Source organism: Nerophis lumbriciformis, linkage group LG09 (genome assembly GCF_033978685.3).
Source record: "Nerophis lumbriciformis linkage group LG09, RoL_Nlum_v2.1, whole genome shotgun sequence".
NCBI lineage: Eukaryota > Metazoa > Chordata > Actinopteri > Syngnathiformes > Syngnathidae > Nerophis > Nerophis lumbriciformis.
The window spans coordinates 30699537-30716444 of NC_084556.2; the positions used below are offsets into that span (position 1 = coordinate 30699537).

Sequence of the window (16908 nt, forward strand, 5' to 3'; positions counted from 1 at the left end):
TATCGGCAAAAAGCCATTATCGGACATCCCTACTTTTTGGCTTTTGTGTCGATGAGACATTCCTCCCACAAACCAGATGCACAAATAAATGTGACCTACACACTCCTCTGAACAACCAGCAGAGGGCAGACAGTCTAACCACAAGGCCACACTAAATATCTCCACGTCCACGTCACAAAAATACGCACTTTCTAACTCTCTCAAACTCGGCCATTTCTCCACCTACAGAAAAGAAGGGATTCATTTACGGCCCCATTCCTGGCTGGATGTCGCATGAGAGGAGAGAGGTTATGGGTGTTAATTGAGGGACACCCCTCAATTTGTCATGTTTCATGTGTCAGGGACTATATGAATCCCCTTCTTACTGCATTTAGTGGAGGTACCACAGTAAATCCCATTGTTTTATGCATGTAAGACTAAACTTATTCTCTATTAAAAAGTGCTGCGTGTCAATGTTTCTGTGTTTCGTTACAGATTATTTGGATGTACATCATTTCTTATGGGTTCCTTAGTTGTAAAGCCTCACGCGTGAATTAAGTAACTCCGTAGTACTTCTTAAAGATGGTCTTACGTCACTTAAGAACATTAATGCACCATTAAGAACAGCAATGAGTTCATCAGCATCTGTGGAAAGATCACGTAGATCACTTTCTTCTTCAGTGATTCCTCATTAGAAAGGAGCCAGCTGCTGAAAGGCACAAAAGTAGAGCCTACTCCTTCATTTACACTCACTTAAATATAATTGCTTTTTCCTCCTTCTCCATTAAAGCTGCCACCTTTCCCGTCCCACATACGGATCCCACGCATGTAGCAGAAATTGTGAATTTACAAAGATAATGATGCTTGATTTTAATGACAACAAAATACAACAAATACACATCATGAAGCAACAAAAAAAAAGGTAACGTCTCCAATGTTATTCTGCACAAAAAGTGTTGTTTTTTTTATTATTGTTCTTGGGCTCCCCCTACAGTTGAGATCAGGAAAAACACTTCAAGAGGATTCTAATCTCCATCCATCCATAATCCATTTTTCTACCGCTTGTCCCTTTCAGGGTCGCGGGGGGTGCTTGTAGTCCAAAGAATATGTATTTGCTATAGACATGTATTTGTTAAATCTTCTCTTTTAACACAATAACAGTAGTACAAGACACATTGTTTGAGCAAGTTGAAAATAGCCCTTTAAGGTTACACTTTATAGAGACGATAGTAAAACAACAATAACATGAGTATTTATTCACCATCTGGGAGAAGTCGATTTTAATTATCTTCAAAGCCATAAAACTACTGAAGGGTACAAATATTTTGGAGTCATATTTTCTTTATTTTTCTCAAATTTCTCAGTACATTTTTAATTGATCATTTCGACCCTTTGAAAGCCTTTTGGTCAGATTATGTCATATGTTTAAATTGTAAAATAACCCGATTGTAGCTGAGATAGGCTCTAGCACCCCCCGCGATCCAGAAAGGGATAAGCGGTAGAAAATGGATGGATGGATAACTGAGGTTATGCAAGTTTGCACTAATTGACAATAGTGACACTATTTGATCATACTGTCTTCATAGGGTTTAAAAACAAACTGGCAACATTTGGTATTTTTGTTTTGTTGATTGAATGATTTCAGAAAAAAAAGTTTAAAAATAAACATTAATCCAAAACATTAAACATGTAAAATGTTTGGTTTATAGAATTGTGTATCGTACACCTGTGAAATAATTGGACATTGGATTTTTTTTTTTTTAATTTAACAAGAAAAAAAGAAATCTGGACGCAATATAAATGGCCAACAATTTACTGAAATGACAACAAAAGTCAGCCTTTGTCCCCTGAAGGATTATTAGCATTAAAAACAATAAAGAATCCTTTCAAAAGTAATATTTATTTTGCACCAAAACAAGTAATATTGGTACGAATAAATCCCAGTTACATCAGTGACAGTGCATCTCAATACAAAAGTAAAGCTTTTTAAAAAAAAAAAAAAAAAAACAGGATGAAAAATATTATGTACGACAAGAGACCTTTTACATCAATCAGCACAATATAAGCAAAATGTTCAGAAACAGTCAACCTGGAAAAAAAAGAAATGCAGCCAAGTCACAATAACGATACACAAATAACACATTCATGTTCTCACACGCAGTCCTTACATAAAAGCCTATTTAAAATGCATCCCATTACCACAGCGTTCATTTTCTACCACATTTAGCATCACAGCTGAGGTGAAAGTCATAAATATCCGTAAAATAACCTTTTTTAAAGCGCAAATGGATTGTATTGATAAAAGGACATGCAACATGTGAAAATATACCAATAAAACACCAACCCAGTTTCTCTCCAAATCAAAATATTTACATTAGTTGGAGGGATGGAATTCATCATGAAATGGTTTCTTCTGATCATTTCAAATCAGAGTAATACAAATATTTCAAGTGAAGTATTCCACCCAGGCACTGAAGCGCACTTTTTTTAAAAACACATATTGATCAAAAGAAAGAAAAGATATCCATGCTAGACATCGACCAGAACACAAGGCGACGTATTTACAGCGCGTAAATCATAACCGCCTCATCTTTGTTTCTGGAAAACTAGTGAATACTTGCAAGTACTCGGTCATTCAACAGCTGGCAGTGTTTGAACGGCAGCTACACGCACACCCCCGACTGTTTCAATACTAAGACTTTTTTTTTTCTTTTTTCAAAAGAAATGAATTAAATTAAGAAACATTCCCCTTCCAATAAAATGTTTGATCATCAATGTTGTCAAGCGAAGTGCAAACTACTATTGAGCAGTCCAAAGAAGAGAGAGACAAAGAAAACGTCAACACACAACAAAGCAGTAGCCAAACACGCACCCTCAAATACGTACAAAAATGAATATGCAAATATTATTCATCTGCCTTGTGCAAACTTATGTGTATTCGCTGGGCTCATAGTGACTGATTAGTTGTGTTTATGGCTTCAGCTCTCCAATGGCTCCTTTTTCCCTTTGAACCCACACAAGCCAGGCTGTTACAGTTTTAAATTTATTGTTAAAAAAGTTTTTAGTGTCTGATGTCACCTAAATGTGGTGAAACATGTTTGTTAGAGGTCACATATAGAAATGTGAAATAAATGGGGAGAATGTGACTAAACTTCATCGGTCAAGTTACAATCAAGTTATGTTGAAATTAAACCAACTTGTGAGACCTCATGTGCATGACGTATTGGATTATTCATGTTCCGCCTTCTAATCGGTGGCTAGCTCTGCTTGGGGCTCACGCTTTGCTTCGGCTGGGCTTTTGTTGCTTTTGCAGAGGCAGAGGAGGAAGTGGAAGAAGAGGACGATGAAGAAGAAGAACTCCACCGTGTCTCCACGCCTGTGCTAGTCATTTTCAGTTTTCGGCGTTTTGCCAGGGGGGCGTTGTCAACGCTTTTTAAAAAGAAGCCCTCTCTTTTACCGCGGTTAAAAGCCTGGAAAATGACAGAAATGTTGGACTTTTAATGTTTGCAACGTGCTGTTTGTTTTGAAAAAGTCCTTGCTCTTGGTTACCTTGTAGGTTGCATTCACAAAGGTGCGCACAGTGGGCCCGCTGGACTCCAGCACATCTGGAGTGCACAAAGGCGTAGTGGACATGGACGCCCCACCCTGCAGCCAGCTGTTCTCTTTCAGATCGGAAAGTTTGAGTCGCCTCTCTGGATCCACGGTCAGTAACCCTTCAATCATAGAAAACTAGATGAATCAATATTATATTCATGTTAACGTAAAAACCTAATCAAATGGATCTGTGTTGAATAAAAGCAAATGAATACCAGATGAACACCAAGGTAAAAAGATAATGAAATAATATAAAAATATTACTTAAATCCCAAGTTTAAAAGGTAAGTCTTGTGAGCTTGTTTTTAAATTCATAACATTCTCTGCAGTCCAAAGGCTGTTCCACAAATAGGGGAGTAATACTGGAATGGCAGATTCTGACTTTTGGAATGTTAGGAGTAGGGATGTTCCCATCAGGGTCTTATGATGCCGATTCCGAGCATCCATAAGTGAGATCAGCTAATACCAATACTGATCACATGTATTAACTGTACATTTTTGGATTTATTTATGGTGAGTGCTGTTTATCAACACAATATTTAAACTACTACCTTATTCTCTTTTATTACATACAATTGTTTGTATAGTACACAGTAACTAAACAAAAGCAAAAACTACTATCTTCTGCTCATTTAAATCTTTTGCCCTCAAAGTCCTCCTGGGTCCAGGGATTTTTACAAACATTAACAAAAACAACAAAAAAGTGATTTTGAGAAAATGAAAATATCCATCTGATCAGTAGTATCAATCATATACTGATCCTTCTCTTGGTATCGACACCAACAACTTATAGATCGATCCGCCCTCATTTTACGTGTAGTGTACTGACTGTAACAATGCTGACACCAACAGTTGTTATATTATCCTCTAACTCTTATTAATCTGTACATTTTTTTGTTACTTTTTGCTGTAAAGTGGTTCCATCTACACTTCTTAAAACTTTACTAAGCACTTATTTAATGGTGTTGTTAGCAGTTAGCTTACCTATTAGCAAGCCCCTTCCTGGCTTGCTCTCGGTATGTAACATGTTTATTAGCCTCATCCTAAAATTAATACTTGATAATGATACTTAAGATACTAAGAATGCCATTTATTTGCCGTAAAGGAGGTGATTATTAATAGTTTAGGGGAGCGGCTCCACACTGTGTACGGAGACACACAATTAGCTGCTAGTCGCTTGTCAGCCAGAGACTATCAGCGTTTGTGATTGGAATTAAAAGCCATAATCGGCAATGGCCGATTACATTCTTTTTCCTAAAAATCGTCCGATATCGATTGGTGCCTGATTAATCAGCACATCCCTAGTTAAAGGCAAACTGAAATTTGTTTGGAATATTGGCTATCATTCACAAGACAAAAACACATCTTTTTTCTTCTAATTCATTCTAACTCGTAAATAAAAGTTAACAAAGTCAGCTAACAATTGAGCTGATGGGAGTCATGACATAATTTGCATCTATTTCGCCCCAAAAAACCCCACTAAAAAGCACCAACAATACCCCATTTACATTTCGTGACCTGAATATTAACCATGTAATAACGATATAGTTATTCTTAACGCTAACAATAAGGACCTACTTTTGGCGGTAGATTAATCTAAGAGAGGTAACTCGCCTCTGACTTGGTAAAAGTTAAATACGGATTATATATCATGCCTCTCACCTAGATAGAATGATGTGGCTATAAATCGAGAAGTTGGTCAACTTTGGCAGCCAACTTAGACCCAAGGACGGGGAGAAGGACACAAAAAGACACTTGTTTGCACTAACTTTTTCTTTAACCCTTTGCAATGATTATGATTAATTTGTCATCTAAACAGGAATATATCAACATCCCATCAGTCATCATCCCAGTGAGAGCAGACATTGCAGAGCATTGGTCTCAAACTCGTGGCCCGCAGGCGAGACAATATTTTGTGGCCCCCCCACCTTTATATAAAAGTTTCATGTTAGCGCGGCCCGCAAGTTTTATTTGAATGGCACTTTACAGTGTTGTGTGTGGAGCTGAACGAACCTACCAATCACAGTGGGGTATTTTGCTCTTGAGGGCGGGACATCGTTTGGGCTTGATGCAAGCAGAGAAACATTTCTTAATGAGTGAAAGTGAAAGCAGAATTGCCATGAAGAGTTTTCTTCCGTGCCTGGCTGGCTGCCTCCTTTCTATTGGACATACGCGAACATTCGTCCCAGGGTGCTGCGTTCACAACACTTCCAAAAAAACGTTTTTAAGTTGCTGCCTAGCGGGACATTATACGTATATAAGTTTCTCTCTGAGAAAATAAATCAAAGTGAGGCGTTTGCGGCAAGATAACAGAAAAGTAAGGAACACAATGTAGCTTAATGTCGTCTGCAGTCACATAGTGACACATGTTCGTCGGCGATTAATATTATATTAATATTCATTCTTAATCGTATTATATATTTTTTTCATCTTATTTTCTGTTAAAACATTTTTTAAATAAAGACATTTGAGCAGGTTGGAATTTTTAACAAAGCTTATCTTGTGGATTACCTGATGCGGCCTAGCCTCATCCAGACTCTGTCTCCAGCAGCCCCCAGGTAAATTGAGTTGAGACCCTTGTTGTACAGTAAGTGTTCGTTTTATTATGTTTGTTGTCCTTCACAAAGTCTTCCGTGAGATGTAGTCAGTGATGTTATAGAAGGGAAAAGCCAACGTGATGCGTTTGTTAAAATTATTTGCGCCGCCGTATGCTTTTAAATGAACAAAATAGGTAAATTTTACATGTTATTATGAATGTGCCTGTTACTGCATTACATATATACTTACAGCATGTATATAAAACCTTAATGGAGGCTTTTGGAGGTTTTCTAGAGCACTTTATAGGTGGAATGAAGCAACTACCATTGAGTCCATTGTTGGCTGACTTTTGCTAACGTTTATTCACGAGTTAGAATGAATAAAATAAAGAGAAACGTGTGTACTTGTTTTACAAAAGGATTGTGAATGATAGGAAAAACAAAAGTGCAGAGTCCCTTTAAGAGGCCAGTGCTGGAAGACCTCAGGGACTCTAAAGGGCTCATATGACAAAAGCAGCTAAGAAACATAAAAAGGCCGAGACCATTAAGGCATTTAAAAACCGGTAAAATACTCTCTAAATCGATTCTGCAACACTTGGGGAGCCAATGGAGTGTAATGTGGGCCCGCCTTCTGGTCCTCGTCAGCAAACGAGTGGCTGGGTTTTGTAGCAGTTAAAGCGGTTTCATGCTCATACGGCTGCTAATAAAATCCTGCATTAGCGTCTATGTGTTGGCCCGAGAGAGCATGGTGAAGACTCTGTCTATATACTTAAGATGATGAAACCCTATTATTGTGGTGTATTTAATGTGTAGGATAAACCTACACCATACAAACACAAGTTCTTCACTTGTGAAGATGGATAAAAAGACAGTGGCTGTAGTTTTGGGTAAAGTTTCTCTTTCTAGGCTCCAGGACCATTAATTAAAACCTCAGTCTTTCTATGATTAAACTGGGGAACATTTAAACGTAATGTTTGAAATACAGTTAAAAAGTGCATCCCTGAAGTGCACCAGGTAATACCTGGTGATGTTCTTAAAAAAAAATTTGAACAATAAAATGATTATTCTTATATCCACAGGTGGTCGTAGAAACAAACACGCTCTCATGGATTAACTACAAACCTAATTTTGGCCTGTATGTACAAGACTAGCTTACAACACACTCACGCACAACTGCACCGAGAGGGTAACATTGCGTATTAGTTAACTTTTTGCATTCAATTGACTGTTGTTTTTTTCTTGTCATTACCATTCTCTTCTATCACTACTACTACTAATACTACTATTACTACTACAACTAACACTACTCTTGTAAAAGGCAATACACAAAAAAAATATTTTCTTTGAGCTAGTTCGAGAGTTCCGTGTTTTTACTGTACATGGTTAAAAACATCTTTGTACCAACAACCTATGTTCTCTTCTCTTCTCTTCTCTTGTAGAAAACCGCTCAGCTCCTTATTTTTTCTGCGCTCGCTGACTGCTGAGGTTTTGTCGCACGGCCAAAAATGAACATAGAACTCGACTAATTTGGAGTTCATATTATTATTTTTAATACTGCATTTTCAAATTTACATCAATGCAGGTGTGAATCAATAAGAAAAGCACCACAGACTAAAATTATAGATGCAACTCACTGGTGAGCAGTGTTGGGTTAGTTACTGAAAACCAGTAACTAGTTACAGTTACTAGTTACTTTATTTCAAAAGTAACTCAGTTACTAACTCAGTTACTTACACCAAAAAGTAATGCGTTACTGTGAAAAGTAACTATTTAGTTACTTCTTTTGTTCTTCTTTTTTTTTTAAAGCTCCCATTAATGCCCTTTTTGCCTTCATTTCAGTACTGTTATTGCACTGGAGAATAATACAATCTGTTGATCAACTTGACATACATTTTTATTTTCCTTTTAACATAATTAATGAAAAACAGTGCAACATAAAAAGGCATTCCTCCTTTCTTTAAACTTGGACCAATGACCATGAATAAAAAACAAGTTAAAGTGCAACATAAGAAGGCACATCATCTTCCTTGAAACATAAAGCCTGACATCTGGAGTGATGCTGCTGTCTTCCACACTTGGAGCCATGGATTGTAGAATACTTGTTTTCAGTGGCAGGATCATTGACACAGATGGTGAAGTTTCAGTGCTCAGTAGAGATGGAACACTTTTGAGGGGTTTAAGCACCTGGAGGACCTCACCTGCCACTCTTACATCATCATCAGACAGGGTGACATTTGTCTTCAGGGTGTTGTGGGTCAATGCAGAGTATATAGCTGCCTGCTGCTCCAACATATCATAAGTGGAGTTCCACCTCGTTGGGACATCATGTATGAGCAGGCAGCTTTAGCATTTCTTGCTTTGTCTTAAGCACATGAGCAGCTGTTGTGCTTGGGTGGAAGTAAGAAACCTTCCTGATCCTCCCAAAGAGGCGCTCCATCCTATTGACTGAGATTCCCTTCTGTGATGCCAAATTCACTACATGTGCAAAGCACCTATCTGTGGTCCCAGTCCTGCCTCATTCTCTGTAATTATTTGATTTTTGGCATTATCACGTGTGACTGGGATATCTTTATCTTCCAGTCCTCCACTGCTTGTGTCAGTACCTGCGCAAGGTGACTCTCGTAGAGGGGGCGTGTCTTCTCATCTCCCAGTCTGCTGTGATGAAGTTAGCGCTTATAGTTCCGCTGGATGTCCACCCGTCTGTCATGAGCGCAACAGATGATGCTCGGGATAGTTCATCCACAACTTTTTTCTTCTCCTGCTCATAAAGATCTGGCACAATCTTATTGCTGAAGTGGGTGCGCGACGGGATGTCGTAACGTGGTTCAAGCACGTTCAGCATGTGTTTAAAACCCTCGTTTTGCACAACCGAGTCTGCACCTATAAACACACCGATTAAATGGCGCAGGGCGTTCAAGCTCCTCCGTTACTCCGCTCGCCATGACCACGCTGTGTGTGGACTGAACGTGCCAACAACTTTTTTTCCCCACACCCACACCCACACACACACATACACCGCGCCTCTTTTCTTCTCTCCGGCTTGTGACAGAGGAAGATTCAGAAGAACGACACCGCAGCGCTTCTGTTTCTAGCCGATACTACATCAAAAGTAACGTAAAATAACGCAGTAACGCATCATGTAGTAACGCTAACTAAATTACTGAATAAAAAAAAATAACGCGTTAGATTACTAGTTACCGCCGAAACTAACGGCGTTACAGTAACGCGTTACTTTGTAACGCGTTAGTCCCAACACTGCTGGTGAGTGAGCTATCTTTAGACAGTGTTGGTGAACCCTGGTGCAGAAATTTGTTCAATTACCAAAAGCTAAAAGACGATTACAAACCTTTCAAAAGCTCTTTGGCGTCCTCTGACACACTCTTCCATGGCTCCCCATCCAAGGAAAAATCTCCTTCTTTAATCTTCTGCATGATGTCGGCAGCATATGATGATGTCATGCCCACCTGTTCGCACTGGAATGGCACCTGGCCTGACAGCATTGTGTACTGATGACACACACACACAAATGGGAGATTACAATCTTGGCTAACCTGACAGATGTTACAGTGTCAGCAATTTTAACTTACCAGAATGACCCCAAGACTCCAGAGGTCACAGGCTTTGTCGTATCCTGCACTCTCAAAAAGTTCTGGCGCGGCGTACTGCAATGTGAAGCAAGGCGTCTGCAGTGGGGCGCTGCCTGCAGGACACAGGCGGGCGAATCCAAAATCGATCACTTTTAGCACAGAGTCCTCCCCCTCATTTGTAAACAGCACATTCTGCAAAGTAAACAAATAGAACTTTTTTAATTCCACAACATCTTTTTCGATCTACTGTATTTTTTGTACTGGTTTTGCTCATAGAACAAGATGAAACTCATTTAGTACGGATTACATGTGTTCTTTGCTTTATTGATTAGCACCCACCTCCGGTTTCAGGTCTCTGTGCACAACTCCAGCTTCGTGCATGAAGCGGACAGCTGAAACCAGGCTCTGCAGCAGCTGGCTGGCTTCCGCTTCGCCGAAAAGTTTCTTCTTCTTGATCCTTTCGAGCAGCTCGCCACCCCCCAGAAGCTCCATCACTAAGTATGTGTGGTACTGCCAGACAAGATATGCTGCTTAATCATCAGTGCTGCAACATTTTTCTTTGTGAAAAGACAGTATAATAGCAGGGGTTTTTAACTTTTCCAGTACAGAGGGGTCTGAAGCCCATTCAAATATTAATACTGAATTGGTAGGGGTGTACAAAACGGTACACAAAAATTTTGGTTCGGTACGTACCTCAGTTTAGAGGTCATGGTTTGGTTCATTTTCGGTACAGTAAGAAAACAACAAAATATACATTTTTGGGTTATTTATTTACCAAATTTGTAAACAATGGCATAACATACATATACACACAGGGTCCATTGCCAGGGTTAATGTGGTCAACATATATAAAATAAAAACTAAATAAGATAAGGCTCAGAATGGTTTCTTAACAAAACCTTTCTACATATAAAGTGCTTTTTTTGATTGATTGATTGAGACTTTTATTAGTAGATTGCACAGTGAAGTACATATTCCGTATAATTGACCACTAAATGGTAACACCCCAATACGTTTTTCAACTTGTTTAAGTCGGGGTTCACGTTAATCAATATTAAACTGCCTCAAGTTGTTGCTCAGATTAAATAAAATGACAAAACTTTTCTTCTACATATAAAAAGTGCAACATTTAACAGTTTCAAGTCAACTCAGCCTCAGGTTAACTTTTCTTTTCCCCCCCAGCCTGGCTAACTTGGCAGTAAGAGGTGGGAGCTGTTTGCTCGTCTTTATCTTTGTTGAAGCGATGTTCACTTGGGGGTGGTGCCACTTCAAGTGGGTTAGCATGTTTGACGTGTTGGCAGAAGCATACCTTACCGCTGCTGAACAATGTCGGCAAACCTCCATCCTCCGCACCGCGCAGCCGAAATGTTCCCAAACGGGAGATCTTTAACGAGGCAGGAGGGTCTTCCAGCTCTGGCTTTTATATGTTGTCGTAGCCCGGTCGTTGCTAGCATGCCGTGTGTTGTGCCTCGGTGTGCATTGTCCATGCGGACCTGAGTCCGCTTTCCCACAATATAAACAGCGTACCTGCCCAATCACGTTATAACTGTAGAATGATGGAGGGCGAGTTCTCGGTTTCTTATGTGGGTTTATTGTTAGGCAGTTTCATTAACGTCCTCACACAACAACAGCAGTCACGTTTTCATCTACCGTAAAGCAGTTCGTCTGCCGTAAACAGCAATGTTGTGACTCTCTTAAACAGGACAATACTGCCATCTAGTGCATTTGATGAAAGCACTTTTGTGCGTGCCACACAGCAATGCATCATCAGAGAGGGTGTTCAGCATGGTTAGAAAAATAGTGACAGAATAAAACAAGGATGGACAATTCAACCCTTAACTCAACAATGAGTAGATGAGTGTTATGTGTGTGTATATGTGTAAATAAATGAACACTGAAATTCAAGTATATATTTTATATGTATATATATAATAAAATAAATATATATTTATAGCTAGAATTCACTGAAAGTCAAGTATTTCTTGTATATATATATATAAATATAAATATAAATATAAATAAATGTATGTATGTATGTATGTATGTATATATATATATATATATATATATATATATATATATATATATATATATATATATGAAATACTTGACTTAGTATTTCTTATATATATGCAGAGGGGTTAGTGCATCTGCCTCACAATACGAAGGTCCTGAGTAGTCTTGGGTTCAATCCCGGGCTCGGGATCTTTCTGTGTGGAGTTTGCATGTTCTCCCCGTGACTGCGTGGGTTCCCTCCGGGTACTCCGGCTTCCTCCCACTTCCAAAGACATGCACCTGGGGATAAGTTGATTGGCAACACTAAATAGGCCCTAGTGTGTGGATGTGAGTGTGAATGTTGTCTGTCTATCTGTGTTGGCCCTGCGATGAGGTGGCGACTTGTCCAGGGTGTACCCCGCCTTCCGCCCGATTGTAGCTGAGATAGGCTCCAGCACCCCCCGCGACCCCAAAGGGAATAAGTGGTAGAAAATGGATGGATGGATGGATATATATAAATAAATGATAAATGGGTTATACTTGTATAGCGCTTTTCTACCTTTAAGGTACTCAAAGCGCTTTGACAGTATTACCACATTCACCCATTCACACACACATTCACACACTGATGGCGGGAGCTGCCATGCAAGGCGCTAACCAGCAGCCATCAGGAGCAAGGGTGAAGTGTCTTGCCCAAGGACACAACGGACGTGACTAGGATGGTAGAAGGTGGGGATTGAACCCCAGTAAGCAGCAACACTCCGATTGCTGGCACAGCATATGAAATACTTGACTTGGTGAATTCTAGCTGTAAATATACTCCTCCCCTCTTAACCACGCCCCCCGCACCCCCACCTCCCGAAATCGGAGGTGTCAAGGTTGGCAAGTATGACTAAAGTGAATGTGGCAAAAAAAAAAAATTTTTAAGAAAGAGTAATTATAATAGAATTCAACGTGGTGTCCAGAACTGCAAATAAAGCCGAATTAAACTAAACCATCTTTTCTGTGATATTGCAAGATGACAGCTTTTAATTGCACTCTCATCATATTTTTTAAGTTGCTGATGTTCTTTATATGCACACATGCATGAACAGGTGGAGCAGGCAAAAATTAGCAAAATAGATTACAGTGGAACCTTGATTTACAAACCCCATCATTGTACAAGCTTTTCCATTTACGAAGCACAGACCGAATGAAAATATGCTTTGGTGTACGAACCATGTCTATGTGTACAAACGTTTCATCTACCCATTGTGTGCCTGCATTTTGTGACTGGCAGCAAATCTATTGTGGGAAAACTGATCGCTATTTTGTGTTGTTTTTTAGGGTTTTATAGCCTTTATACAATATTACTCTAGTTTTGCTATCTCAATATGAGTCCAGAAGAAAGCAATAGACAATCAAAGTGTGGTTTGAAACACTTCCGCAGTATCCACAGTGTTGTGCACAGTGCCACCTCCCCCTTTTTCGCGCTGCACACCAGGAAGATTAATCAACAAGGTAATGTGTACTTTATTTTTGTAATCCTAATCATTGAAGCAACCTGGCTGTTAAAGTTTTGGAGTTTTGTGGTTTTCAAATTGTGAGTGCACGACAGTGCTATTGACAATGTGTGTGTGTGTGTGTGCGTGTGTTTGTGTGCAGGGCGGATGAAAATGAGGACAGTTTAGCTAGTTGTTGCTGTTTTGGCTTTGTTATTAAATAGAAAGTTACCTACTTGTTATGTTTGATATACATAACTGTGTAGCACTTTATATTGTATTCAAAGTGAAGAAACTTTTACTAAAATATGGACTTTTGTCAAGGCTGTAACCTATTGTTTATGATTACATTATTTCTTATGGAGAAATTTGCTTCAATTTACAAACTTCTATTAATGAATTCAGTTCAAGGACCAATTACGGTACGTTTTTAAATTTAAGTTTACTGTAAATGTGTTCCTGTTGGTATGTTTTTTGTTTAGTGCTCTTTTGTGCTCAATCCTTTCCAGTTGTAGCACACAAGTTAAATTTTTCTGTCAAAACACTGCATTGCTTCACCCTAAAAGGTACAGTAGTACTGTCAGCAATGGTTTTAGCTTCAATAGCGCCCTGTGCAATAGCGCTAAAACACAGTGAAAAAAGCACTTCCTTAAGGCAAGTTGAAGTGGCAGTTTGCCTCTGTCCATATTCTGTGTGACACAGTTTCCTTACATTGTGTTTGAATTCGATTTGGTTCTACTGTATGCATTTCAAGTGAGCAGAATTGCGGTGCCAGTAGAGAGTGCCAAATTATCACTAAGCATAAATAAATATGAATAATTCTTTATACCTTCATCCTATGTGGCCATTAGCTAAAACCGCCATCGACTACTGTGGTTACCAACAGTAAAAACAAAGATTTTCCCAAAATGACAATTCTGAACATTAATAATTAAATACAGCATGTACTGTATCTCTCCCAAAGGGTTCTGTAGAATAATTCCATTCACTTCAGCTCGGATTATTTTTCATAATGTACCTGATCAGTATAGACCTCATGCAGCTTGACGATGTTTGGGTGAGCCTCACATTGCCTCAAAGCTGCAATCTCCCTCTGGGTGTTGCCTTCCATTCTAACATAGGCAGAACATTTGTTTTATTTAATGAGGGGGAAACATACATAAATAGGCCCTATAATCACAAAATAATAACTATGGAAGAAGTCAACCATCATCCATTTAGGAAGAAAATCATAATTAAGTAGAAGTATTAGAACCAAAATTCACCTGCGGCTGACAATCTTGACTGCGTACTCAAGGCCACTTTGCTTGTGTGTGCATTGTCTACACACAGAGAAACTCCCCTCTCCTAAAGGTGGCCCGTGGAGACAAAGCTCATAGTTCTGAAAAAACTGTGATTCCTAGAAAAGAAACAAGTAGCATTTACTAAGGGATCTGTGAAATGTGATTTTGTTTTCATAGAGTAAGCAAATCAATAATACAAGTTTGCTGATGGCCACATCACTTCTTACAATAACCAATTCAATATTCCTAAAGTCCTTACCGCTAATGTTGCACTGCGCTGGACAGTAGCCGAACCTGGTCGGTCAGCATGAACCTGGGATTCCAGAAAGTCTCCCATGACAGCATTTTTGTTGAAAAGGATGGAGGGAGCAATAAAGGAATAGCCCTACAACAACAAAAGACATAAAGGGAATTTAGAGGGTATGATGTGAGGAAACTGTGTTTCAGGGTGAGATATTATAAATAAAGAGCATAAGCATCCATCCATCCATCCATTTTCTACCGCTTGTCCCTTTCGAGGTCACGGGGGGTGCTGGAGCCTATCTCAGCTGCATTCGGGCGGAAGGCGGGGTACACCCTGGACAAGTCACCACCTCATCACAGGGCCAACACAGATAGACGGACAACATTCACACTCACATTCACACACTAGGGCCAATTTAGTGTTGCCAATCAACCTATCCCCAGGTGCATGTCTTTGGAGGTGGGAGGGAGCCGGATACTGTTTTTTTAATTAATAAAAAGCTTATGTACTAATGTTTATATTATTGTGTTAGTAACTATAAATACAATCAAGACACCAGATATCATAGATAAGTTATAGTAGAACATGTATTCAGTAATGTCCAAGTCCCATAAGCGCCAACCTTGAAGAGACGGTCAGTGCTAGGAGGGGTGCTTGCTGGAGAGTAGACTGGATCCATCCCTGTGAACTCCTCAGCAAAGTTACCTACATCAAGTTCACTTTTCACCTCAGGTTTAAATGGGCTGGAAATCTTTTTTTGGGCAAGATCTTCCCAGTTCAGTCCCTGTGGTGTAGGGGGGGACAAAGATTCCAGGAATTATGCACAAAATAAAAAGGGAGTGCATCATCTCAGGAAAGTGTGCAAATGGAGGAAGTCGGACCTTAAAGAAAGTATGTGCCTTGATGTCCGCAGCACCGCGCGGTCCGGAACCAAGCCTCTTATGAGGATCCTTTACCAACAGTCTCTTCAGCAAATCCTGAGCAGTGGGTCCAATCATAGAGGGGAAAGGTGGATCACAGCGCAGAATACGCCTGACAAAATTAGAATGGAATATATTATTATAATGATAATATTATATGGCATATTTTGTGAGAATTTCATTCAAAAAGTTATAGACATTTTTGTCACTCATTTCACAAAGTGAAACCAATATTTGATGTACAAACGTATACTCAACAAAAATATAAACACAACACTTTTGTTTTTGCTACCATCTTACATGAGCTGAACTCAAATATGTAAAACTTTATCTATGTTCAAAAAAAGACTATCCCTCTCAAATATTATTGTCTGAATCTAATGGTTGATGTTGTTAGCTTAGTTATTAAGAAAGAGGCATTGTGAACGGACATTGCGTTGAAGCTTTTTTTTTTAATTATTATTATCGGTCCTAAACCGTTTTTAATTATTGTGACAAATGTACTTTAACACACACTGACCACAGGACAATCTTATAGGACAATATTTTAAGACAAAAACGGGTGTTGGGGAATCGTACCAAAAACATTTCAAATGTATTTGTGTCCACTTTTCGGCCAAAATTATCTGATTAAACAGCATGATTATTGCACAGGTGTGCTTTACTTAGGTAGACCAAAGTGTTGCATTTATATGTATGCTCAGTATAGATTCATTGCACATATTAAATATTCAACCCTTTATTGCTGTAATTTTGATGATTATGGCTTACAGATAATGAACAAATATGTGTCTCAGAAATTGTTAAATAAGGTGCCATATTGGAAAGTCATGAGTCACATTCTAATACGCTACCTTCAAAACACTTAAGTTCCCTGAGCTTTTACATGGTCTCAGTCTTGGTCAGTACGCTACACAATCATGGTTAAGACTGTTGTCCAAAGACAGAGTGACATCCTCCACAAGGAGGGTAAGCCATGAAAGATCATTGCTAAAGAAGTTGGTTGTTCACAGAGTGCTGAATCTAAGTATATTTATAGAAAGTTGAGTGGAAGGAAAAAGTGTGGAAGATAAGGTGCAACAGCAGAGGGATGCATGCAACTTTGAGAGGATTGCCAAGCAAAATCCATAACAAATTTGGTGGAGTTTCCCTAAGATTTAAGCACATGAAGAGCCACTGGGTGAAAAAACAAGCCTGGACATGGGCTCGAAAAATTTTCTTATTTTTAAATAATTTTAGAGCTTCATACTTCTTTCTGTTGACAAGCTATATGGAGACTGATTTCATT

General features: G+C 39.1%; 1 protein-coding gene across 2 annotated transcripts in view; it reads right to left on the bottom strand.

Moving 5' to 3' along the window:
- Window positions 1-1974: 1974 nt before the first annotated feature.
- Window positions 1975-16908, bottom strand: part of rps6ka4 (ribosomal protein S6 kinase, polypeptide 4) — a 44423-nt gene continuing 29489 nt past the window's right edge. For both annotated transcript variants that reach the window (XM_072913825.1, XM_061963361.2), the window contains exons 9-18: window positions 15582-15732; window positions 15323-15484; window positions 14716-14841; window positions 14439-14572; window positions 14192-14285; window positions 10037-10207; window positions 9698-9889; window positions 9457-9616; window positions 3529-3692; window positions 1975-3449 (exon numbers count right to left, since the gene is read on the bottom strand). In XM_072913825.1, the coding sequence (XP_072769926.1) occupies window positions 3237-3449; window positions 3529-3692; window positions 9457-9616; window positions 9698-9889; window positions 10037-10207; window positions 14192-14285; window positions 14439-14572; window positions 14716-14841; window positions 15323-15484; window positions 15582-15732 (1567 nt within the window). In that variant the 3' untranslated portion in view covers window positions 1975-3236. The remainder of the gene's footprint in view (window positions 3450-3528; window positions 3693-9456; window positions 9617-9697; window positions 9890-10036; window positions 10208-14191; window positions 14286-14438; window positions 14573-14715; window positions 14842-15322; window positions 15485-15581; window positions 15733-16908) is intronic.